Source organism: Colletes latitarsis, chromosome 3, assembly GCF_051014445.1.
Source record: "Colletes latitarsis isolate SP2378_abdomen chromosome 3, iyColLati1, whole genome shotgun sequence".
NCBI classification, from domain to species: Eukaryota; Metazoa; Arthropoda; class Insecta; order Hymenoptera; family Colletidae; genus Colletes; species Colletes latitarsis.
In genome coordinates this window covers 42,267,941-42,294,944 of record NC_135136.1, presented here as the reverse complement: position 1 = coordinate 42,294,944, position 27,004 = coordinate 42,267,941, and the positions used below count along the sequence as shown (strand labels likewise).

Here is a 27,004-nt window from a genome sequence, read left to right as displayed (position 1 = left end):
ACTTCATGCAAATTACGACTTACCCCGTTTCGTTTCGAGTTTCCGCGGTGCTCGAGTCGCGAGAGCGAAACTTTTGCAATCTACTGTTCCCGGAAAGCGGACATTCTCCGAGTAACTGAAACGCGGTCGTTCGCGTAACTGTTAGGATAGAAAAGAAATAGTCGACGAGGTCTGACGGGGAAACGACGGAGGATGAAAGGGCCAGTCGAACGCGGCGAGAACGCAAAGGGGAACGCGATTCTACGCTTTCTGTATTCGGAAGCGACCGCTTGCCGGTATTTCCCTCCGCAGGATTATTATAATCTCCGTTGAAACGGAGTCTTCTCTAATGGAAGATAATGCAAATCCCGTGGCAATTCCGTCAGGAATCCAACAATGAGCCGAACCGCCTCGAGGAGCTACACAACCGCCCTTGGAAACAGCCGGTGTGCCAGAGTTGTACAACAATGTACCCGTCGTCGGGCCGGTGTGTATAGAGACGCGCCAGGATGGATAACGGGTACCCGTTCTACAATCCAAGCAATGGGTGACGGTGGCCGACTTAAGCTTATCTCCGTTTACCAAGCAATCCGCGACGCGGTCTTCTCATTAACCGGCCACCGTCGCCTCCCACGACACTCTTAACCGTCCCGCCGGACATATCGGTGTCCACCGCTGCTCTTTTCGCTTCAGTCCGCGACAAAACAAACTCTCCAAGCCCGTACAGACTGACGTTGTTCGCAAACAGTCCGCGTACCAGCGCAACAGAAACAAATAGAGACCTGCAGCTTCTTCTACCTCCAGTTCCCTTCAAAAGTTAACCCCTTGACGTACGATTTCATTTCAAATAATTCCAAGCCTCGATCAACAAATTGCTACTCTTGATTTTCTCCTTATTTTGGCCTCTAGAATCTCCCATTAAAATTTTATATGCTGGACAATTGGACATCTACATATGAAGTGATAAAAAGGAGGATAATCATAGATTTCTGATCAGACATAATATTTTCAGTAATGAATTTTTTTCTCGAAAATGAATAGGATTTCGAGGGTACATGTACTGACCAAACATGATTGCAATTGACCCCCACAACCGAAAATAATTTTTTTAGATCGATCTGAAACCTTTTTTTTTCGCCGAAAAATTTAAGGGAAACAGATGTACGTATGGTCAGACATTTTCAGTAATGAATTTTTTTCTCGAAAGTGGATAGGATTTCGAAGGCATGTCTAATGACTAAAAATGATTGTAATTGACCCTTGCAACTAAAAATAATTTTTTCAGAACGATTAAAAATTTTTTAATTTTATCAAAAAATTTCACACCTTCTCGAATTTTTTTCTCGAAACTGGATGAGATTTCGAAGGCATGTCTAATGACTAAAAATGATTGTAATTGACCCCTGCAACTAAAAATATTTTTTTTAGAATGATTTGAAATTTTTTAATTTCGTCGAAAAATTTCACACCTTCTGGAATTTTTTTCTCGAAAGTGGATAGGATTTCGAAGGCATGTCTAATGACTAAAAATGATTGTAATTGACCCCTGCAACTAAAAATAATTTTTTCAGAACGATTAAAAATTTTTTAATTTTATCAAAAAATTTCACACCTTCTCGAATTTTTTTCTCGAAAGTGGATAGGATTTCGGGGGTATGTCTGTTGACCAAAAATTATTGTAATTGACCCCTGCAACTAAAAATAATTTTTTTAGAACGATTAAAAATTTTTTAATTTTATCAAAAAATTTCACACCTTCTCGAATTTTTTTCTCGAAACTGGATGAGATTTCGAAGGCATGTCTAATGACTAAAAGTGATTGTAATTGACCCCTGCAACTAAAAATAATTTTTTCAGAACGATTAAAAATTTTTTAATGTTATCAAAAAATTTCACACCTTCTCGAATTTTTTTCTCGAAACTGGATGAGATTTCGGAGGTATGTCTATTCACCAAAAATTATTGTAATTGACCCTCCTAGCTAAAAATAATTTTTTCAGAACGATTTGAAAAAATTTTGTTTCGCCGAGAAATTTTTCCCCCTTCTATTATAATTATTCGGATAACCGGGTGCCAGACGATCCGGACACTACTGTACCAGTTTTCTTGATTTCCCGATAAATCATTCTTGCGATATAAAGCGAGTGGACTAACGATTGTGAAACTTGTAACGAGTCAGACTTGTCATTGTACGACAAGAGATTAATGTACACGAAACGACGTTGGAACTGGCGTTCTCAGTTTCGTCCCCTCGGTAAAAAGAAACATTTCAGCGGGGAAGAAGTATACACGCTTGGTATTACATTTATTACTTCTTATCTTTGTTTATTTATTTGGATATTTTTAACGGAAACCGTGGAGACTGGTTTTCTCGAGTTTCCCTGGCGCTTTGTATGCGCGCGTAGTCAGCCAAGACACCGACAAACGACACCGTTATGAAAAGGAGAGACACGAGTTGTAGTTTCGTCTGTAACTGCAAACAGTATTAGCCTCGAGGGCCTGCCCTTGGGTTTAACGTTGCCTCTGATGGCGCGATTTTTCTAAAGCCGCATTAGGAACGATTACAAATGGAGGGATTTCACCCCCCTTCGACCCGGTAGACTCTGGCACTGAAAGCAAACGGGAACGTTAACCCGTTTGCCCTCTTTTCCGTTTCGTGTAAATTGAACGCGGCGCTGTTTATAAACTGAAAAATTCGCGCGAGCAACGTACGCGCGCAAACCTATTAACCCGTTCGCGGTCGGAGAATGTTTTTATATTTCTTTCAGAGTCCACGTAACCCCGATTTACGATGTCGATTAAATACTTTGAATACGATTTTCCACATAACGATCGCGACTCGTTTGCTCGCGAGGAGATAAAACGGACGACCACAATTGATTTTAACGAGAAACGAAAAAGTAAATTTTACCTTCGACGTCGAGCTTTTATTCGGAAGCGCGCCCGAACGAGTAATTCGATGAAAGTGGATCAAGGGTCCGATATTACCTCGAAACTGCATTTAAGAGTAAAAAGAAAGTCAAGTGCATTTATAAAGTATCTATATCGCGTAATTTTATTAATAAGCTATTTAAAGTAGGGATTTGATCGTACAGGGGGGTTCTATCGTTCTCATCTGCTATTCCATTTTACCTCGGCACTCGAAGCTTATTGTTCCGAGCCGCTTCTGAGTTACTGCTTTGATTTAATTGAAGTTTCCCCCCTCCGGATCACAACGAGAGGGAAAAACCTTCTTGCCATCGACGGCACACAAGGCCCCCCGATCGATCAAATCCAAATCAATTACGGTGTTTCGCTTTGATCTACGTTTCTCGCTATTCAAGCTTTATCCGTGGAAAAATATACGGTCGCGCGACACTTGCGAGACTTTAATTTACGTCGGACATTTACATTCCTTTAAAGGCGAAGAACTCAACGAATCGCGAAACGGTTACGGTCCTCGCAATTTTACGATTACCTTCGTCGGCTGTTTCCGCGACAAACGAGCCATCCAACCAATTATCAATCATCAATTTATTTTACGGTTTCTTAGTTGCTGATACATCGATACCCGATTGCAGCCTCTGGGATCGTTCATTTGCCCTCGTGACTCGATCGCAAAATACGCTTCGATTTATACGTTCCGTTACCGCGGGTTTATACTGGCAATTCAAATGCTTATTTAATCAGGTGCAATTTGAATTCAAGTTTATTCTTGTCGATAGCGTCGAGCATCTTTTTATATCTTGAGTAACGTAACACTGACCAGACCTGGACAGGTCTGGGTTAGGTTCTTCCTCGCGTGATTCTAATATCCTAATGGCTGCCAGCTACAATAACGCGACAAAGTGGTAGAATTGGACGCGATAGCCTCGGTCTGGTCTTTTTAATCGAATTCAAGAGGCCACAGGATGTTTCCTTTTTTCGTGAATTAACAGCTATCGCGGTGACCACGAGAAAAAGTCCAAGTTTGATCTTTGGAACAACGATGAACGATCGATCGAGGTTCTTCTTCTCCTTGGTCGTTTTTATTCCCCCCCATTTGGACAAATAGAAGGCACACGGTGTGTCGAGAAATACTTGCACCGTCAACCTTTTCCAGGCGCGTGAGGTCGCGTAAGTTTGCGCAACGCGTTGCCATTCTCTCGCGGCAACAGACGGCCGCAGTAAGCCGCGAATACATAGTCGCATAAATTTCAAACGTCGGATTTTTCGAGGCTCGTGCCACGAAAATACGAGCATCGTCGTTGTATCGCTGCCACGGCGAAGAGGAATTCCACCGGTGTGTCTCATCCCTAGCCTACGAAACGCGACTTTCTTATCTTGGGAGAACGAATGGCGCGAAACAAAAAAGAAAAAGAAAAGGGCAAGTTTGAAATCTTCGGTGTACGATATAATTCGCGGTACGAAGACGATCCCCGCGGAGACAACGAACGGAGGTTCGCGCAGCCTGTTTCCCGGGCTGTAAAAATTCCAGCTGAAGCGAGGCCTGGACGTGCACCGCGTTTATCAAACTACACCTGTACTCGTACACCTTTTCGAGCGTTGGTAATTTAATTGGTTCGTCAACTGGCAAACTATCGAGAGTGCCCTGCACGGTGACGCGTGCAAACTCAAACGTGGTTGCTTGTGGTCTGATAACCGTCAAAGTTTCCAAAGCTCGCGCGAACTAACGTTCCGAACGAAGACTGATACGTATGAAAGTCCTTTGATATTAAATGCATTGCGCGGGGACGCGGTAATGGTCTTCGGGGAACGTCATCGGAGCGGCTTTGCCGGGCTCTTACCTGTCCTCGATTCCACCATCATAATTCCTTCCCGTCGAGTAAAATAAAATACATTAAAAAACGTTACGAGGCCTCTGATATCTTTTCATAGCGAAATCCGGTAGACGAATACTTTTGAGAGCAACTGTATCCACCGCAACGTTTTCACAGTTGGACGTTAGGCAGATGAGCGGGAGACAAAGAGGCTCGTTAGCGGAGAAAAGAGCGCCGCGGCGTAGCCAAAGGTCGTCGATGTCGAAACCCATCCTCGACGATTATTGACACATCGCCGGCAGCCGGTAAATTCTGTCCAACGTTTCTCTTTGGCCTGTCTTCGAGTCGCGGCACGACCAGCTCGCCTAACCGTCTGCCTTACGTGCTGTCGTCTAATACCTACTCTCGTTTCGAATCCCGGAACCAGCCATCCGACGCGCCTAATCCTCTCCTGCATCGCGTTATGAATTATTCTTCCGCGTTCGCCGACAGTTTTGTCCGCTTCGAGCATTCCGATACTCGCATCGATCGTGTGATGTTCAAACATAGCCAAATAATCATCAAGATTTTGATATAATTGAACAATCATTAGAAAGTCTAAAATTATCCTTGCAAAAAAAATTTTACACATTTGTAGTTCCTTGCATATTACATCTTTTGTACTAAAGGGTTTACTCCCGTTAATAAATCAGTAATAATAATTATCGTGGATTGGAAATTCGCGATCGCGTATCGAAGCAAGAAAAATGATCGATCGAGATCGCGAATTTGGGTAACGGTCGAAAGTTCGTCGACGTTTATTTTGCCGTAAGCATCGAGGCCCGTTCTTCCGTCCATTGGGATGCGAGAAGGTTCGCGGCGCGCCTCGCCGGCGGGCAAATTTCCGCGGTACGCGAAAATTATGCAAGGAAACTGCGGGGCTGCACTGGTTTCGATGTACTTTGGCACTTAGCAGCCACGAATAAACCACGAGGAACGAGTAACGACCCACGCAGCTGCTAAAGCGACCGACATGAGTAAGAGCCCGTGCTTTAACCCTCCTCCTCGACCTCTCCCGCCGCCTTCTTCGTCTTCTAACGCCGCACTTTTCAACTTCCACTTGAAAATATACCGACGGACCGCGCGACGGAAGTCGATTCCGACTGCTTTTACTTCTCGCGGCTGGGAATTCCGTGTCGCGTCTCCGCTGCTCCAATCTCCGTTTCTATACCGCGAGCAAGCACGGTTATGCGAATTTTAACGCGTACCCACCTCCCTCCCGGGCACTCTTCGCGTCGAATCGAGGCGTCTTTTTACGCCGTGTCAAGAATTCGTTTGAAAGGAACCGTCCCGCGACATCGTTTACGCGACTCCACCGACAAACCCTGCCGTTACTCGCGCCATGATCTTTCAACCGTAATGGTCGACTGTGAAAAGTCTACGCTGGTTTTATGGTTCGTCTCCTAACGTCCCGCGGCGTCGCTTTATGACACTGAACGCTAATAACGTTTTCCTTCCGCTGCTTTCCACGTGGACGCAGATTTTAAAACGATAACTCGGACGATACGATTGGTACGTTTAACCCAAGTAGGACGAAACTATACGTATTAATCGAATTTCTCGCGTGCCGGCGTAGTAGCGAATCCGTACTTAGTAAGTTATGCCCGCGAAGTTTAGTTAAAATCAATCTCTCCCGGTGACACCGATGAAGTTAGTTCCGGAACTCGTAGTAAGAACAGGAAGGGAAGGCGGTGGTAATTGCGCGGCACGACGACGGGCAAAAAAAGGAAAAAAAAGAAAAGGCCGAAGCGGGGGATTAACGATTCGCCTGAAAGGCAACGGGTCTCTTTTCAAAAGCTGCGACCGGCGAAACTTTCAAAGAACTTGACGCGCCTTCTAAGAGACTATAATCGAATTCTCGTGTCTCTGCAGCGTAAAAATAGAGGAAGGAATGCGTGTTCGGAGGGAAAAAGAGGAACCGGGGACGAGGGGGGAAGTCGCGAACCGTTAGAATACCGTTGGTTGAACGTCCGCTCGCTAGAGGGAAGTCGAGCAACGAGGACAAGCAATTTCCTCGCGCGCGTAGATTACGCGAATCCACGTAATACTTTCCTGAAAAATTATTCCCGAGTTTGCCGCGCCACCGTGGATCCCGTTCGCAGATTCCCCTCATCAACTGAAAACGCACGACAAACCGTTCTCTTCCGTTTTGAAAAAGCTTATTCCCGCTGCGGACATATCCATAGAACGTGTCTGTAAAGCGGATTAGCAGCGAAATGTATTATGAAAATCCACGCTATGAAAGCTCCTCCTACGTATTTCTCGACTTTTTTTTTTTTACGTTTCACCGGCCAACGTAACGCGTTGCATTAATATTCCTTTAATGTCTGCCCTCCGGTACGGTTTCTAATTAAATATAGTGTCAAAGGTAATATCTCTGGCGCTTCGCTCCGCGTTCCCCGAATTATAATTTCGACAAACGGAGAACATTCGATCTTTCAATGGATCTAAACGTTTCCGCTCGCGGTAAACTCGCGGGGGAAAAAGAGAACGGACGCCGCGAAACGAAAATACCGCAATATTAAATTTCCTCTCAGGCGGAATTTTTTCCGACGAGTTCCATAGAACGGACAAGTGACGTAATCAAATTATCAACGCGGAAGTTAATTCGTTCGTGCAGGCGAAAACTAATTAAATATCCGCGAATGAAACATTTATTTTTTTGTTATTTGTATAACATCGCGTAGAATGGTTGCTCGATCGAGCAACTCTCGTTGAAAAGTTTGCGTTCTACGCCCGTCGAGGAATTAATACGCTTGAAAATTACAACGCACGCGTATTCATCGAAAGTTGACGTTGTTCGCGACTTATTTTTTATCGTCGCCAAAAATGGAGACTCGATTCCTCGCCTTGTACATTCAGGGGTATTCCGAAAGCGAGACCCGAGGCTCGTTACAGCAGATTCCCGAGTTTCTTTCGCAGGAACGTCTCTTAATTAGCCCGAGACATTGGAAGCGCCTTTATGTAACGGCAGTTAACGTCGCCGAGTAAACCAAGTGCCTGCTTATGTAATCCGAGAATGCTCGTCCAATGTATTTTCTAGCAGAAAGTCCGTGCAGCCGGGGAATCGGTATCGATTCATCGTGTCGATGCAGAGGGAACGTTAATTTAAAGAAACAACGACGGTATTACGCGGTAAATGTTCCTACCAATATTTATATAATTCCGTGATCGATTCGAATAAAAATAAATTGCGAGAATAATACGACTCGCAGAGCTTTCATGGAAAAACCACGGGAAGCTCTTTGCGTTCGAATTTGATTACACTAAATTACACTAGACCTCGCGAAAACGATGAATCTGTTAAAATTTACTCGTAAAATTATTACGTGATTATTGGGGTAATACGTACGAATCGAAAAATAACAAGAGTCTGTTGAATCGTCGAGTTTCGAGGTGGATGGGGTTAACCATGCATCTAAAATGTAAATTACTGTAAACTAACGAGTTTCCCGTTGATAATAATAATAATAATAATAATGGAGGAACGTCTCGAAGACGCGGGTGGCTGACGAGAGTGAAACTGAAATTCGCGAGCTGCTAACGAATGCGACGACGGTCGCGTCAGAGTTTCCAAAGGATTTCGCGTTTCCGTATCGCGTCATTGTTGTGCGCCACAATGGCGGCCCGCAGCCCGAACAATGTACCACCTACGCACAGCCAGAAAGAACTCGACCGAGTTCCTTGTCTCCCGGACTTCTCGCACCGAGTAAGACAAACCAGACTACCGGGGAATGCTCCTTAGACTATCCGCGAGACTTCAGGCGGAATTTTACGCGCTCGATCGCCTCTTTGAACGCATCGTCGCTGGAAACAATAAAAGCACGATTCTTCGACGCGTGTCAAACTAGTCTAGACGCGAAATACGAAACGTCGAGACAATTGTGAGATCGTCAACCTTCTATTGTTTTTCTAACTCGCTACAGGGCAGTATCGATAAACGTAGATAGATTTTAGATCGTGTTTCCTTTATTCGAGAAAAGGACGATAAGGTAACGAAGACGTCGGGACGCGAGACGTTCGAGAGCCTCGAGTACCTACATTTCCTGGCGAACGAAATCCCCGAGTTGCCAAGAATTTATCGGGAGGGCCACTTTGCATGAATAAAGGCGGATCCCGTGTCCCTCGGACGGGGACGAAGCAACAGTGGCCTCGGGAAAATAGCATACTCGTGGAAGGTCTCGTGAACTGGGAAACACGAAACTTTGCGAACACCAATCTCTGGTTAACTGGAGTTCAGCAAAGCCTGATGGAGGGCGAGAATTCAACGACCTTTTATTGAAATCACTCCATTCGTTCGCTCCTTTTCCGTTATTTTTCAACGACCCGTTCCTTTCGACGCATAGCTGATCGATTTCGCTCGAAAATTTCGTCTCTCGGATCGAAGCCGTCCGGTCGAGCGGCCATAGAGTGGAACAATCGGTAGAATTTTCCGCGAGACTGCATCATTTTCCAAAGTGTCAGACGAAAGGAGAAACATTCCCGCGATAAAGAAACCGCGACGCAATATATTTCCTTTGGGAGCACCGCGCCGGTTTCGAAGCCCGATTGCCGCGGACATTTGTTACGGTCAGTTATTCCCGACGACCAACGCGCGTCCCCGAAGAATACGTTTCCCCGCCGTCGTCGAGGAAAGGATATTTAACGACCGTTGCATTTTTCAATCTGTCACCATCGACAAATTAATTTAACAGAAAAGTGCTCTCTCCGTCCGAGCGAGGACGTGTCCCGTTTCTGGACCAGTTTCTTCCTTGAACTTTGCCCGTCTCGTTGCTGGCAAGCCAGGAATCGTTCGCGGTCCTGACGGTTATAAATGGACCAAACTGAAACCTAACTGACTGGAAAAAATTCAAGAAACGACCAGCGTATCGACCACATTTTTCACGAATCTACAATTATTATTCAACACTAAATAATACCCGTTTCTACCATGATCAATCAACTGGCAAGGTACTTTCAATTTTTACATTATATCTATAGAAAGTTTCCGGAAAAAACGAAAAGATGCTGGCTATTAACTATGCAAACATAAACTCTTTTACAATTAAATATAAAATTTATCAATAGGAATTGCTGAAACTTCTTTGGGTATGTAGCGTCAAAGTAAATTGCAAAATAAACATAGAAGAAAAAATAAATTGTAAAAGTAGTTGTGTTAATTAGATAGGGGATGAAATACCCTTTAAAATGAGTGGTCGAACAAGCCGATAGCGTAATTAGGTCCGGAGATATAGCGATTTTTGTTTCAAGTCGATGGTGTCAAAGTAAATTGCAAAATAAACATAGAAGAAAAAATAAATTGTAAAAGTAATTATGTTCATTGGATAGGGGATGAAATGCCCTTTAAAATGAGCGTTTGTGAGAGACGATAGCTTTATTAGTTCCGGAGATATAGCGATTTTAATTTCGCGTCGATGCGGCGGCTAGTTTCGGAGATGCAGTTTGTTTACGTTTCGTTGTTGCGCGCGCGAATTCATTCACTCCGCGCGCGCGTCAATAGTAAACAGTGCGTAGTAAATTCTTGGAAATACTACGCCGTCACTAGGTCACGACAGTCACGTACGTAGGGTAGGTCAGCGCGACGCACGTGCGACAAGGAGACGCGACGCGGCAGACGAAGACGGAGATAGTCGAATTGAAAAAATTACCTTTTACATAAATTACGATATCTCGAAAACGGAAAGTCCGATCGACAAAAACAAAAAACCACTTTAAAGGGGAGGCTTTGCCGCTGCCAACAGTGGTTCAATAATTAATATAACATTAATAGTTTCGGAACTGCACGCCGTCAAAGTTTTAGTATTTTTAATACGCGTCGGTAGTCTGCCGTAACACGGGAAACGCCATAAGAGAATTTTTTTAAAATTACCTCTTTACATAAATTGCGATATCTCGAAAACGGAAAGTCCAATCGACAAAAACAAAAAACCACTTTAAAGGGGAAGCTTTGCCGCTTCTAACGATGGCTCAATAATTAATGAAGCACTAGTAATTTTGGAACTGCACGCGTTTAAAGTTTAACTATTTTTAATATGCGTTGTTAGACTCCTATAAATCTCTTATAAAATAAAAATAAGATATAAATCATGCAATAGCTCATTTGGTTAAGGTCCTTTGGTAGTCAGAAGCTTAAATATTAATATACGAAAGACAGAAGGCAGTCACCAAACCGTACAAATTTTTTAAAGACAAACAATGTATTTCTATGCTTTTTAATCTTAACAAAAAACTATTCCGCGATAGTAGGTGCATTTACTCTACGTTTATTCGTGAATTTCGATCGATCGCCGAATCTCGAGCGTGTTCCATGGGACAAGAAGTGTATCCCAGGTGCAAAAAGTGCTCGGAGCGTCGGACGAGTCGAGTGTCGCTTATGCAAATTATCGACGAGCAACGTTAAACGATTCGACGCGCGAGGAGAGAAGAGTTTCCTTCCGTCGAGTCGCGAGAGTTGACCGTGGCTAGATTGCCGCGAACGTTCATTAAGGTCACTTACTTTTAACGCCGACGAAGTAATCCCAGCGGAATATTTCCTCGTTTCCAGCAAGAGACTCTTCTTGTCCCCGCTCTTTTACAACCCCCTTTCGAAAGTTACGATTCTCGACTTTCCGTTTACGCGTCTCTGTTCAACGACGCCCGAGCGTGCGTTGTCCCCCGGTTTTCGACGTTCGCGATAACTAGGAAAAAACAAGCGCGTCGATACAATTACGCGCGCGACGACGCGATGCAATTGGAACAATTATCTCACCTTTCGCTCGTAACGCTCGTCATTCGTTTACCGACGAATTATTAAACGGCCAAAGTCATAATGAAACTGTGTTCGCTGCTATAACGACGGGAAAATGTTGCTCGCGCCGCGTTTCCGCTTTTATACGCGGCACAAAAGCGCGTTTCGTTCTTTGCCGGCGTTTCCCGCGGACTATGCTGCGCTCGTGCAGGTTATTAAACATCATAAATGCATATTCACTTCGCTACCAGTTCGTTACAAAATTTATCGAAGCTTCAGCGCGAACGAACGGACCATAGTGGAAAATTATTTATTAATTTTGCTTCAGATTTCTGAAAAAGATCAGGCACGATAAAGACATTTTAATAATAATTTCTCGGTAGGGTAATTTCATCGTGTAATCGTTTTAAATTCGTTGGAATCCCGTGTCTTTTTCTAGCAGCGGATAACGTGGTCCCGGAGACAATATGATTCCCGTGAAATTCGTCGGATCGGGTAAAAATTGCAAGCGACCGTCTCGTATTTAAAACGAGACCCGCGTCGCGCAGTTTAAATTACGAAACGTTAATTACCACCGCGAGGAGTGGATGGCGCGGAAGCTCGATTCCACTTGATGTTCATTAGGGTCAGTTACTTTTAATGGCAGGGTAGTAATCCCCTGGATTATTTTACCCCCGACTGGAGACCGGCCACTTTCGGTCCTTCGGTTGTCTATTTGGAAGCTTTAAGCACGTATCATCGTGCCTCATTATTTAATAGACCAACATGACCCTTTCCAGCGAATAATCCGAGAGATAAAACATTCACAGGGTAGTTGGTCCCTATTATCTCTCCGTTTACGTCTGTCGATATGCCCTACGTTTTAAGTCCGATTACGTCCTGTTAGTATCCTCTCCTTGCAAGCGATACCCTCGTTAGAAATCGCCAGATGCGTTTATCGCCGTAGAACGGTGCTTGCCGTTGTCAGTAGCTACTTTCGTACAGACCTTAAACCCGGGGGAAAATACTTTGATCGTTTATGGTCGTTGCTAGCCCGAGATTCGTATCAAACACCATCCGTACGATCTCCCTTGTTTCCCTGTCCGAGAATAGACCAACTGCGTCACCGGTGGTGTGGCTATTTTAATATTTAATATTGCTAGGCGAACCTTTTAGATCGATCGCTCAAAAGATGACGCGTTTACGACATCGACCAGCCGAAATACTATAAATGGAATTATTATAACTAATTTTGTAGACTTGGCGGACGATCGATCAACCCCCGAAACGCATTACGGAACATCCTGGCGCACAAACGTCGTTCCTTGGGATCCTGAAACGCGTTTCGCTGAACAAACTGTCCATACCAGGGTGGACAGAGTCGCGAGACAGTTGTAACTTGGCAACAGTTACAAACCCAGAGCGTCGGTTCTCAAGGGACAGACGGACACGCGTGTGTACACGTGCGCATGAAAGAGAAAACGCGGTGCGGGGGCGTGGACAGAGAGGAAACACGTCGAGAGCGTGTATCAATATTGGCCCAGGTTGCCTAAATGTTGGGCCGCGCGCTATCAGCGTCGCTGGATACATTATTCATGCACGATAAAATATTCTCTGGGCCGGGTTGCACCGACACGCGTGCATACATCGATTCGCGAACCGTGTGTCGCGCGCTACCAATAAAACTACGACATTTCCGGGACGCCATCGTCACTAGGTCACTTTGTCGATCGATCCAAAATCACCGCCTTCACATTTTCTTATTTCGTTAAACTACATCTCCTTTACACTATACAGGCTGAGTAGCTTCAATTAGCGAACTTCTTTGTACACTTCTACACATTTTGTAGAAAATTTTCCTTGATGAATAAACAAGCATTCGTAATGTTTACGTTAAAAATGTAACAGTGACTTTAATTTTTTACTTGTCGCAATTGCTTGTCAGTTATCGAAAGGGGCTGAAAAATCGTGGGAACTAGTTCGTGTATACTTGTTCTCTAGTAATAATATGAAAATAGAGAGTCGATCGATTTACAAAGCCGATAAATTCCGTGTATTAAATTCTTTTCCCTAAATGCATTATTCAACCCTGTCGTGCTCCGTCGACAAAGAAAATCGTCTCGATGCACCGAGCCAAATGAAATTCAATCGAGTATACGTTCGCCATTAAATCTTCGATTTGTATCGTTCGCGACGGCTCGTTGGGAAACATCGTATCTAGTAAACCGTGCCCGGAACCTTATTACCATTGTCCTTCTCCGCTCCGTTCCTCTTTCTTTGCGGAACTTTTATCCCGTGGCACGGTGGCTGGCAGCCATGCTGCAAAACATTTCACGCGTTCGTGAAATCTGAAAAAGTTGAGCGCGGAATTTCCACGGTTCGTAAAGAGGAATTCCGTGAAGAGAGATCAGAGACTCCAATTTACGGGGAATAGTTGCCAGCCAGCCACTCCTTCCGACCGGTAGCCTTAGACGCGCTAACGAGAATCAATCCCCAGGGGGCGGTGGTTCGGCGGGGGGGTGGCGGGGATGCCGCGATTAATTAATTATCGGTTAAGAGTCAGACGCGGGGCGGCCAGACGGACGGGAAAGGGCGCGACGGGTGGAAAAAGCAGCGGAGAAGGGCGGAGGTAAATTTTACGCGCGCGCCTCGAAGAATCGAGTCGCGGAGCTCAGGGAAAATCAGAGTTCGAGAATCGGGGATCCGCAAAGTGTTATTTGCGAACGCGACGCGGCTCTCTTTGACGCAAATGTTCCGCGAAATCGCGCAAATTAAATTATGCTAGGCGCGAACGGGCCTCAAAGGGTCCTTTCACGGCACAATAATTGCATTTTAAAGTATCGGCATGGTACGTAACTTTACCACCGTTTCTTATCGAATATTACTTTCCCAAGGAATGAAAAAATATTCGCGAGCGGTTTCGATCGTACTGGTCGCGTCGAGAGAACCAGCTGTCGAAATTCCGACTAAATTTTGAAAACGATCGTTGGCTTGGAGGAAAAATTTGATAACAAAAATGCCACTGGGCTCCAACCCGCTACACGGATTTATCGAGTTTTTTATACCGTCATATTTCAATGTACGTTCGAAAAATAAAATTCTGGCAAAATAATCTGTAATTATTAGACGCGATAAAACCTGATACGGGTTCTAAATTTACTTAACGGGGAGCACGAATTTCAATTATTCCGCCAATAAACCGCCCCCGTTCGGTAACCGATTGAAATTTACGAGGAGCGACTCGAGGGCTGCTAATTTGCTTCTGGTCGCGGAGCAACCAGCAATTAATAGGTGCAAACAGATGCTAATTATAAAGTAACTCGAAGAAAACGGTAGCGCGTCGTGTCGATTGTTCTTCTAATGAGATTTCGACGACCGCATTCTCCACAATGCATTCACCCCCTCTGCCCTACGACTTGGCAATTGCTAATTAATTGGCGCGCTAATTAGGACAGCCGTGGTTCGGACGTTTGTGGAGCTTCGCGTGGCAATGTCGAAGCTTCGCTACCGTGTACTAGTGCGTCTTGATTGCACTATCGGTGTTATTATCGCGTGTACGTGTAAACTGTCGCCCAGAGAGGTCGAATCGTTCGTAACGGCTCCAATTTCCAATCGATAACCGTTAAAATGCATTTTTACTTTTTTACCTGCGAGGAAAAAAGCTGTTGCAAGTCAAAAAAAAATTTTTTATTACAACTATTCGTTTGGGAGTAATAAATCGAGCGTGGTTAACACAATATTCTCTTGGCGTACGCGTTCTGCAAATATTGCGCGCTGTTTCGAGCGTTTAGATTCTATTGTACGCGATTTTTCGCGTCGAAAGCACTTTGAAAATCGGGGAAAAAATTGTTCTTCCTTTTTTTATTAACGTGTAATTAACAGTGGTTTTAACGGTTCGATCGAAGCTCGATTTAATTCTGCGTCTTTCGATTTCAGAGTCGAGATTTCGATCTTGTACATATTTGGCGAATGCACAGCCTATGGTCCTCGAAATGCAAGATACAGACACGGATAATTAACCGATGGTTTAATGGGAACGACTTAGTTTCCGTGTTTGTATCATTTCGCGAGCGCCAAATATTCCATTTAACTAAATACACAGCTGGTATTGACTGTGATAATATTGTTGGGATACGTGTATCGGTCTAACGATCCTCGACAAGTTTTGTAAAATAATTTTCGATACACGATTCGTCGAAACGTTTCGCAGTTTAAATAGTGTGTAATACGTATCTAATTACAGTGTAATTGAATGTACTTTGATCATGACAAATATAATCGGATCGAGATACAAGTCGACATCGAAACGAAAACGTGATTTTTTTTTTACTCGCCGATTTGTCCCCGAAATTTAGTCGCAAGGGATGTTTTGGGGGTAAAATGAATTGGCGTTTAAAAGGGGGGACGCGCTCGACGTGCGCTAATTACACGGCTGTTCATTCGTCGAATGTTATGGAGTTTTAATACCGGCAGCCTGGAAATTTGTAATCGCCAAGCACGCGAGCTACAAATCGACGATTGCTAATTAATTAACGCGCCAATTAGGACGATGCCAGGGTGTTTCCCGCATCGCGCCGACCGGCCGAGATTTCGACAACGTCGAATCCATTAGCATCCTGCATTGATAGACACACAATGCAGCGACTGCTGCTAACTATGTCACGTTTCGAGCTAATTAATGCGAAAGGTCTGTGCGGAAGACACGCGGAACAATACTCGAAGGATCATATTTTACGCGATGTAACGAGCAAAAGTTTCCGACCAACGAAACCGTATTTGGCGAATCAGAAACTGCACGAGAATATTCTCAACAAAGAGTGCAACAAAAGCAGCTTACACAGTATAAAGAACGTCGACGTTTCCAGCTAATTGGGAGTAAAACTCGTTTGGATAATCGACGTTTCTATTCTTCGTGGGTCTCTTTTACTTTTTTACAAACTAAAGAACTCGTTGATAATTTTGTCAAAGATATTCCGAGACGCGGAGGCGCGATCAAAATTTCGACGGAGATATTTATCGCATCAGGCGACCAGTGGTAAACCGATCCAAATGGAACGAATCGCGAGAGAGGCGAAACAAGCTGTGCCCGGCGGTCGACGAACAATCAATTTTCAATAAACCGACAGGCAAATGTATTTACAAACGATTATAGGCATAAATCGCGGTTCAAAGCAAATTGCAATGCTCCCTATGAATCAATCTAACCTTCTAAGTATTCGAATAACAAGCACACTTTCGTCGACTTTCCCAAAATCGAGGAAATTGTTTAACAAGGCTTCTAGAAGCGTCCTAAATCCAATTTCCAACGCGAGTCTTGAGAAAAGTACGTTTCAAGTTCCATTCATAGATTTCTTCTAAAAGTAAACTTCTTTCGTCATAGTTTAAGCCAGCTACTCGTGGGAGGAGAGGTATACGAGATATTTCCAACAGCGAGGCCAGCATTATGTTCGTTTTCTGCGAGCTATTATTTCTTGTAGTGCACTTGAATCTCTGTTATGCGAATTCGCCGAGCGTCCCGTTCCTCGCAGCATGCAGCACAATTCCCATGTTTACTTTAATATTTGCGGCATCCATAATTCGCACAGTACGTCGACGTACCTTCGTTAAGTGTACATACAACGATATTTGTTGTTAGATTACGATGGAAGTTTCGTTAGATACAACTTACGAAGCAATTCTGCAAATATTGGCATCGAAGCTTTCGTTTGTATTTTGTGCTAGTCCGTCGATGCACGATAAAGTCACGTTCGTTAATATATACATTTATATAGAGGGTGTTCGACCACCCTTGGGAAAAATTTAATGGGGAATTCTAGAGGCAAAAATAAGACGAAAATCAAGAATACCAATTTGTTGATGGAGGCTTCGTTAAAAAGTTATTAACGTATAAAGTTCCGACAGTATTGAATTTTTTTCTCGAAAGTGGATAGGATTTCGGGGATGTCTATTCACCAAAAATGATTGTAATTGACCCCCACACCTAACAATATTTTTTTCAGAACGATTTGAAATTTTTTTTTTTTCGTCGAAAAATTTAGGCACCTTCTGGAATTTTTTTCTCGAAAATGCGTAAGAATTCGGGGGTATGTTTGATGACCAAAAATGATTGAAATTGACCCCTGCAACTAAAAATAATTTTTCCAAAACGATTTGAAATTTTTTTTTTCCGTCGAAAAATTTCACACCTTTTCGAATTTTTTTCTCGAAACTGGTTAGGATTTCGAGGGTATGTCTATTCACCAAAAATGATTGTAATTGACCCCTGCAACCGAAAATAATTTTTCCAAAACGATTTGAAATTTGTGAATGTAATTGTTAATAACTTTGTAACGAAGCCTCCATCAACCAATTGGTATTCTCGATTTTCGTCTTATATTAGCCTCTAGAATCCACCATTAAAATTTTTCCCAGGGTTGGCCGAACAGCCTGTATAGTTCTGGACTCTGTATAAAGATTACACGATACTTGCTTGCAAATACCAGCAACAGAATCTTCTATCGAGGCATGTCCATTATTCCGCAAAGTCTTCTTGCTTCTGTCGATCCTATTCCTAGCTGACTCGTAACGAAAAGAAAACTTCCAAAGTCGAATTCTACAGAGAGGTCTCGTTTTTGCCAGTGAAATATTTATGCGAACATATTGTGGGATCTGAGATCCCCAACTCACGGAACACGAGTATATTACTATCGCTTCTCTTTTTCCTTTCTGCATTTCCTTGCATTTCAACTCTGCTATGCAGGGTTGTGTATTTCCAACCGTGCTTTAAACAGTATCGTTCCGTCAATGTTTCCTCTTGCGAGATTCGAGTGACTTCGATCGCAGACATTTTACCGGGAATCGTTCGAAGCAACGCAGTTTTCCGTTAATCGTTTGAACATCGAGCTTTATTTGGGGGTGGATGCAACCTTTCGACAGTAATACTGGACGATATTTCTTGACGAGAATATTAATACGCGACTCTGTGGAGGCAACGAGAACGGAATGCACGGCCGCGAGTGCAGCGACGCGTACGAGGGAACAGGGCCATCTGCCTGTAATTAATGTAAAATGGAAATGCCAGACGCGGGACAGCCACGGAAAGGAGCTTCCCCGACAATTTAATTAGCGGCCGTCGATCGACCCGACGAATTACACGTTCGAACAAGTTCGGGCGAAAAATCTGCGCGACGGAGAAATAAATTTGCAACGCAGCCCGGAAACCGAATCCACCCGAACCCCGTGGTCCTCGTTCGTCAAATATTTTTTTTACGTTTCGATAATCTGGAAAATATTATCGGGCGCGAATCGAGGGGCCTCTCGTCGGCGCGCATCCTGTTATAAATACTCGTGTGCACTAAATTTCGTTTAATCGCGCGATAGGCGCGACGCGACATAAACGGTACCGCGGGTCGAGTTTCCGCCGGAAGTGCGATCGATTCGCGGTTGGTTCCGCGTAAAGAGTTTCACCGACAAAGACCGTGCAAGAAGGAAAATGACGATTAAAAAAAACTGATAAAATTCAGCCTACGGACACAACGCGAACGGGGATGTAAAGTAGCGGGAATGGGAGATCGAGCGACGCTCTGCACGTTCCCGGAACGACGGCACTCGATCGCATCGGAAGTCAAATAAAATCGAGATTCGAAGGAGACTCGAACGAACAAACAGCATCGCCTCCCGCGAACGCTCGCAGTGTTTGCTGGGAAGTCGCGATTCGTCCGTGCAAACCTCGCGGGACGTGGCTCTTATATTCCGCGCTCATCCTATTTGCGTTTTCACGGTCTCGATGGACACTTAAAGACTGTAACTGCCGCCGTTCTGCCGGAAGTTTCTCGCCCCCGCGTGAACTTGAGTCCGAGCTCAGCGCCGCGGTCGCGTCGACACGGTCCCGACTCTCGAAACGCTTCGAGAAGTATCGAAACTCGTTAACGAGTTCGGGAATTCGCTTCGGGGGTTAATAGAGTATCGATTGTATTCCGAATTTTCATTTTAATAGCTGCGTCTGGAAAATGCTTTCACCGTCGACGGTTCTTCCGGAGGAATCTTTTATTCAGAGACGAGGAATTAAAAAGGTACGTTGGTGGAAGGGTTAAGAGGCAGGCGTGATTGGTAATTAACATCGATTAGGGCATGCAGACCGGCGTAATGTACCGTTGTTAGCGCGCGAATGCATTATTTATGCGGGAACACGCGATAACGCCGCGCGACCAATTACGAAAGACCGTTCACGGTCGTTTTGCAACAATTTGGAACGGTAGGGGGGTCCCCGATGTCGAAATATCGCGTCAAAGAGTGCTGCCCGTTGGCTTTTCATTCCGTGGAATTCTAATGGGCATTAAAACGGACGTACGCGGGCAGCACAAACAATGGCCGGGCGTTTCGCGATCGGCGCGTAGCTTCCTGCGGCCTCGCAGATTCATCTCTCCCTTCCGTTCCGTCTATTTCGCGTATTTAGTTTGTTCGCATTGAAACCGATTCTCCGTCGTTTCATTCAGCCGCTCTATTCAATCGTCGAGCGCCCGGTGTATCGAGTGTCATTATACGATTACAAATCCGCGGCTGTTTTATGCCCGCGGCCTATTTATGTGATCCCATCGCCACAATAAAGCGCTATCAACCAGCCGCGTCTGCCGATTTCTCCTAGCCATCCGCAAACACGCTTTGCACCAGGGCCCAAACTACGCGATTAATGCCGATTATCGACGCTCGACACCTGCTCGATATACGATTTTCCAATTAGAACCTGGACAACCTCAACAGCCTGGCGTTGATTACTTTTATTTCCACGTGACCACTCTGGCACATTGCTGTTCGCCACTTGCTATATAAGTTGTACTAATGTTAAAATGAAACCAAGTTAATTAATTTCTACGTGATAAAGCGTGACACGTGGCCACATCTTGTCGAAACCGCGATCGGAAAAGCTTGGACGATACTGAAAAATGTTTCGTCGAATTTCAGGTCACGGTGAGAGCGAACCGGTGTAAATTCGCGCGATGAAAATATGCAGAGGAATGGCGTCCCGCTTTCTAGCGCTTCCGATTTGCCAATATTCGTCCGGTCGACGAGCGCGATAAAAGCGCGATCCGATGAAATTACTTCGTCGCGGTGGGCTCAGAAATGCCGGTGCCAACGACGCCCGTCGTCGACGACGACGACGACGACGACGACGACCAGCGCCCCGCAATTCATTAGACGCGCGCCAATAAGCAGGAATAACGAGCAACCGCGATCTTGCTCGCGGGAAATTCCAACTTTTTACGAGGCGAAAAGCGCACTGCCTACCGAGTTAACGTTTAAGTAACTCCGGTAGCCACGTTTTATCAAGCTTAACGAACTTAAAGGCCAATACCGATACCAAAGTGTTAAAGCAGCCTAATAGCGAGCGTACGATTTCGCGACGCTTCTGCTTTCGAATCTCGCGATTTCTCCTGCGTCGAGGGGGAGATCGCGCCGGGATCAACGTCGATCCTCGAGATTTTCCGCGGTTTCGCCTCTCCTCTGACGATGCCACCCAGTCACGAAGCGTATTTCCGTCAGCAAATAAAAGTCGAGTGTTTGGATACCGTAAGTATTCCAGCAATTCCGATTTCTTTTCAGTCTTGTCGAAAGCACGCGCGCGAAAATTGACGATTCGACGAACGTTTTTGTATTTTAAAATTAAAATTAAAAATACACGTTACGTACTCACGGTATCCAACCGAGAGCACGAACCTTGGCAAGCGAAACGGCGAATATCGAAGGTGTAAAATTTTCCGCAGGTGGTACATGGAGTTTCCTCGACCATGTGACGTTCCGCAGCGCGTTTAAGATCCATTTAGGATCGGAGTGGATTAACGAGGCAGTAACCAGAGTCCATTTGCCGTGCATTTAATTGACCGTCGTCTCCGTGAATGGCTATAGACGAGCCTGAATCATCATCAGCAATTCTCTTCGCGTTGCTTCCTGGTCTCTATTGTCCCAATAACCTCCGACAGAGAGACCAACCAAGACAACCAACGAGACCACTTTCCACCTCGTTCCGTATTTTATCGGTTTTGCTCAACGTGCATACCTAAGAAACTGTACGCGATTCGAAATATTCGTTTCGACTGAAAAATTCAAGCAAAACATTAATAAAATCGTATCTTCGATCTTTGCGTCGAATAACTGTTACGTTATTCAAGAATCGAAGTTCGTTTATTACACCATGTATTACAATAATGTTAGTATACACGAAGAACATGTTAATATTAGTTTAACAACCATAGTTAAATCAGTGTCTTAGACTATTTTTTTATCGATTGCAGATTCTTAATTCTAAAATTGAACACCTTAATCGACGTATTCGGGGGCCTCGATCAATTCTTTAAGACCGACTTTTGCCCAGAATCGTACTCTTGATAAAACTTTCAAAATTGTCAGATCGTCTAGGGTTTATTTGTTTTAATTTACAGGTTTCGACGGGACGTATAAAAGAAGAGTTCGGCGTCTGGATGGTGGGAGGGGACCACCGGTCAGCGAATATTGCAGGGAAAATCCACGATTTTTATACGCCTTTCACGGTTTCAGCGATTTCATTAAAAAAGCAGGGAAAATTTACGATTTTAAACTGTCGAGAAGCAACGATCAACGTGTCGAAACGAGGCGGGAAGTTTTTCGAGGGAAATTCGAGCGAACCACGGCCAACGGCATTACCCAGACGCGAAAAGCGCTGCGTTACAGAGGTCTGTTTCGAGACGAGGTTTATTTAACTCGGCTAATGGTTAATCAACGCACGTATGCGCTTCTCCGGGCGAAACCATCCCGAAGTAAAGTTTCCGGGATAGCCCGGGAACTCGCATGGTTGATTAGGGGAGGACTACCATCGGTGAGATGGAGCTGGCTTTAATAACTTCGTAACTCTACTTACGAATTGCGGAAACGAGGCCGGATTACCGACCAGCCGCGGTGATTTCCCGTCGAAAATTTCTTCTCGAGGAATCCTCGCGATCTTCGGGATCCCGTTTCAGACCGTGGAACGACCGGAAAAAACTTGAGGAAAGTTTAAACTTTCCCGAACGATGGGGCAAGACAAACCGTTCGTTCTCCCGCTCCGCGAGTTGTACTATTTTTGTTCCTTTCCTTCTTTTATCTCCACGGTCGAGTGCGAACCGTTCGAGAACAGTAACGAACGAATGTATATCAGATCGTGGAAAACTTGACGAGAAGCAACCTGCTCGATAACCGAACTACGCCGAATCGAATCATCGTTCCCGATAAAAAGTACAAATATAATGTAGTTTAAACTCGGAATCTTTCGTGAAAATAGAGGGCTTCGACGCGATAAATCTACGAAGAGGTTGAAACGTTACCGGGATTAAATATTGCTGAAACAATAACGGTTTCGTTTTCTAATTAAGTTACATCGAGTTGGTAAAAGATTGCCGCTGTACCCGTTTCAGTCAAGCAAATGGTCGTGGTACATATTACAGCTTACCCTTTAATCGCCATCGTAAACGATTTATAATTAATTACCAGTAGAACCGATCGAAACTTTACGAGTAATCGAAGACCGGATAAAATTGCAGAGCCTTATTTGTAGTCGATCTATCGTTTAAAGTACCTTCGAGCGTACGATTTAAATGGCTTTTCGTTAACAACGAGCGTAAACAGAAACAGCGTTCGATGGGTAAACTCGTTCCAAGCGAAATGAAAATCAAGCAAAGGAGCGGAGGGGAGCAAAAAAGTTTAAGCAAACATAGAAATGCCACGCTTTCGACCGACCCTTTAATCCCTTCCACTTGCAATCTTTCTCTCTAACTCCGAACAGAGGGAACACTGCTAGCTGATAAGCCCCGATACGTTCCAACGATAAAATGCACGTACCCCGCGTATCAACGAGCACAAATTTCTGCCCCTTCGAGGCTACAATGACCGGTTTGACGTTAGCCCTTTTAGTTAAGACCGTAGGTATTTAGTCACAGCTATGCAACGATACATGCAACTAAACTAAAATATATACACCGGATAAAGCAATTCTTAAACGAACAAAACGTTTCTCGTTCATGCTTCGAGATGTCGGGATAGTTGAGAACTTCTGGAGTAAAGGATCATGCGACTCGCAAGGAAAGTGCAACGTGCTCCGACCAAACATTTACCACCGAAATCTGTGTGTGTGTATTTTTTTTCAAAACAGCTTCCAACCATGAGAGAAGGCGCGGGGGTGGCTCGAGCGCCTGGGAAAGAAAATATTCTCTCAACACGCTCTGTCAACAAGAAATAATTAAACGTAACAAAGTGTTGGCAGAATCGACTGGATTCGGCTCATTGCGGTGGGGGCAAATGATTATGGCCGTTGATGGTCGAACCACGATCTATGCGAGAATAGATCTTTCCTTCAGGCTCTTCCGAAGCAACGAACAGCATCTCCTTCAGCTCGTACTGAAGGCTCCTTGGAATGTCGAGCTGAAAGACCTGCTCGATGCGCGTTATACACCTTCCGATGATCCTCAGTGACATCTCGCGCAACGTGTACAGCGGCAGCGTGATGTATACGTTCGTCCTAGGTCTCCCGGAGTCTTCTCTTCGCCTGACCCACGGTTCCGGGAAGAAGACGTTCCTCTGATTAACCGTGTACCTGAAAACGTGTTCCCATCCATCCTGCTATCCTTCGCGCGACAAACATATCTAATTCCCGTCGACGTTCCTCGAAACACGATACTCGGAAAAATCCACTACCGTTAAAACATTTTTACGTGGACGGACCACCCCTCGAACGAGAGAACAAACAAGGCGATCCGAGGTCGAACAAATACAACCGAATGTCGAATCGTTCCGTCGACTCCTACCTGTCGTTCGTCTCATCGTCAACGAAGATCCACGGATGGGTGACGAAAGTGTTGATATCCAAGCAATCCCCAGGCAACAGCACGCCGTACTTGATCGCCCGTCCCCGGTAATTGATCCAATACAAAGCGACGTTGCGCGTCGTCTTGTTGATGAACTTAACGAAGGATATCTGATAGTTGTTGATCGAACGAAGACGTGGCGGCTGACCCTGATCCTGCTCCTCCTGCTGCCGCTGCTGTTGTTGCTGATGATTCTCCCCCATTTGCCCGCCGTTCCGACCCTCCGAAATTCCGTAACCCGTCACCGCGAATCCTCCACCGAAATTATCGCCTTCGCCTTCGCCTCCCCTCGTCCTAAGGTTTCTCAACGACTGTAAGCAAAAAAATCAACGAGGACTGGGATTAATCGAGGGTATCCAACCGATGCACCAACGAATCCTTTCAAATTACGGGCTTCCTTCGAGGGACCGGGCCAAGACAAGGAAACGCGATCTATATTTTCGCGCGTCTAATCACCGCCATCCAAGTTCACGGTACCTTTAATCCGTCTTAATTCCTGCAATTTATTTCAATAAATAATAACGACCGATTTGATTTCCAACGAAGCCCTCCAAGATACCTAAAATAAAATGCAACTTTGTCGGGGCAGTGATCTTTAGCCTTCGCGAGCCACGTTCGATCTTAATAACGCAGGAACGAGCTTCAACGATGCTTCGATGTTCGAACGCGATGAACTTTTCTAAGCAACCCTGACACGCGATTGCGCGTAAACAATTTCGGTGAGCAAATTGACAATTTTTGAAGGAAAATATTTGAAGGAGAAGCGATACGAAATCTGAATGGAGAGTCGCGAACAAGCGAGCAGAAATCGAATCCGGAGACAATCCAGCCAGAAATACGGAAGCAGTTAAGGACCGCGAAGCGAGCCGGATTCCCTAATAATTCATTTAAATAATACCTGACATTAACTCGACGCGAAACGCGTTTATCTAGGCGAAGTAATCAATCACGGGATGGTAATCAAATAGCCGTACGTTTCCTGGCGGTCTCGTTCGTCACTGAGAAATATCGAGAGAAATTTAAACGAAGTGATATTTCCCGGACTATGAACATGCACGCCGTACTTCATCGTCCAACGACGACGTTTCGTGACGCGTGTCGTTTGAATTCGAACAATTATGACGAAGCAAATCGTAAAAGAATCCAACGGTCGATCAACGATCTTCGATGATAATCATTTTCATCGTCCATCGTTTTCACCGTCGAAATATCGCACAAACAACAGAGATCGATTACTTTTTCGGATGGTTGGAGCATCGAGAGATCACCGTCGAGCGATCAGTATCGGGGCTGAACTATTTTTAAGGACAACAAATAGCCGAATACCAAAGTTTCATCACGGATATCCTGGTTTCGGCTCACTGTCGCAGTGTAGTATGGCTCTCTATCAGGGCGAATGTTACCGGCACTCTCATCGGCTTATAAAACTGCAAAACAATGACGGAGAACGCCGAAACTCCATTACGGCTTTCGCCAGAAAAGTGGAAGCCCGGAAAAGGTATGCGCGCACGTGCTCGCGCCACCACCAGATTTCTCTTTCATAGTACGCGCATACGCGACCAATTGATTTTTCGCTTTTCCACACCTCCTACATCATCGATTACCCAACTAAATTTCATTTAAACATTCCACGCCTTTTCTCGAATCTTTCTCCGTTTTCTCGATAAAAAATCTCACGCGCGTCCCCTTTCCTTTCCCCCGTAGAATAAAAATTGTATCGAATCGAAACAAAAAATAAAAGGTCCCTTGCGTTCAAAGTAAAAGGAATTTCCACTCGATTTTATTATACGGTAAAGTCGGTAGTATAAACGTTATTAGAATCGACTGTCAGGGGAAGAACACTCTGTAGAAATCCTGGTTTGCAGCGGGGGTCGTAAAGGAAGGGAACGATACCGAGAAGGAGTCGGAATTAGACGGGATTTTATGTCCTGGTGTTTCATTAAAAGTTTTTCGTCCGTCGTTTATCGATAATCGTAAAACGGGCGGAATCGACGCGAGGCGTCGCGGTCCGAATTAGCGATGACAAGGGAAGAACGAAAGATTTATGGTTCTCGGCCGACCGCTCGCAATAAGAAGTTATTCCGTATATCTTTCGCGATTTATCGCGACGCGAGCCTTTTTCCCACGAGATTCCAAGTTCCAGCCGACGGCGACGGAACATTCGTCCGCCTCCGATTCCGGAAGATTGCTACCGAGCGAATTATGACGGAAGTAACCGCGGCCGCGGTTCCTTCCTCTTCATTCCCCCGAAAATTTTAATCTACAAGTTTCGCCGCCACGACCACAAACGGAACAATCTCCATTTATCATCAGTGCTTCGCGAGAATTTCCAATTTGCAGCACTCGAGAGTCGGCCTTTCCTAAAACACAATTATCCATGCTCTCCTAGCAACGCCTCGAAATAAAGATCGCGTCTCTCGTTGCACCGCGACGATATCAAAAATGAAAATAGTTTTTTACATGCATCAGCCTCGATTATAAAAAAAAAGGCAGTACTATGAAAGGAAAATCGATGAATTTTTGGACGAAACTACTCGATGTTTTTCCTCAGTTTTTGTTTCCCCGAAAATGTTTCCGCGCGACAAGCTCTGTGCGGATTTAAAAATTAATCGGGCCGGCACGTTCGATAGAAAGGGGCCGTAGGCGAGCCGGAATTCCCGTAACGAGCGAATCGCCCTACTGGGAAGAATATA

At 44.8% G+C, this 27,004-nt stretch overlaps 2 protein-coding genes across 2 annotated transcripts in view; both read right to left on the bottom strand.

Annotated features, from left to right (window-relative positions):
* Nucleotides 1-23,398, bottom strand: part of LOC143340581 (prolyl 4-hydroxylase subunit alpha-1-like) — a 159,173-nt gene extending 135,775 nt beyond the window's left edge. Inside the window, exon 1 of the mRNA XM_076762735.1 lies at nucleotides 21,157-23,398. Within this exon, the coding sequence (XP_076618850.1) occupies nucleotides 21,157-21,259 (103 nt within the window). The 5' untranslated portion in view covers nucleotides 21,260-23,398. The remainder of the gene's footprint in view (nucleotides 1-21,156) is intronic.
* Nucleotides 23,399-23,556: 158 nt separating this feature from the next.
* LOC143340583 (von Hippel-Lindau disease tumor suppressor-like) overlaps nucleotides 23,557-27,004 on the bottom strand; it is a 47,302-nt gene continuing 43,854 nt past the window's right edge. The window contains exons 2-3 of the mRNA XM_076762738.1: nucleotides 24,252-24,622; nucleotides 23,557-24,040 (exon numbers count right to left, since the gene is read on the bottom strand). Of these exons, the coding sequence (XP_076618853.1) occupies nucleotides 23,728-24,040; nucleotides 24,252-24,514 (576 nt within the window). The 5' untranslated portion in view covers nucleotides 24,515-24,622 and the 3' untranslated portion in view covers nucleotides 23,557-23,727. The remainder of the gene's footprint in view (nucleotides 24,041-24,251; nucleotides 24,623-27,004) is intronic.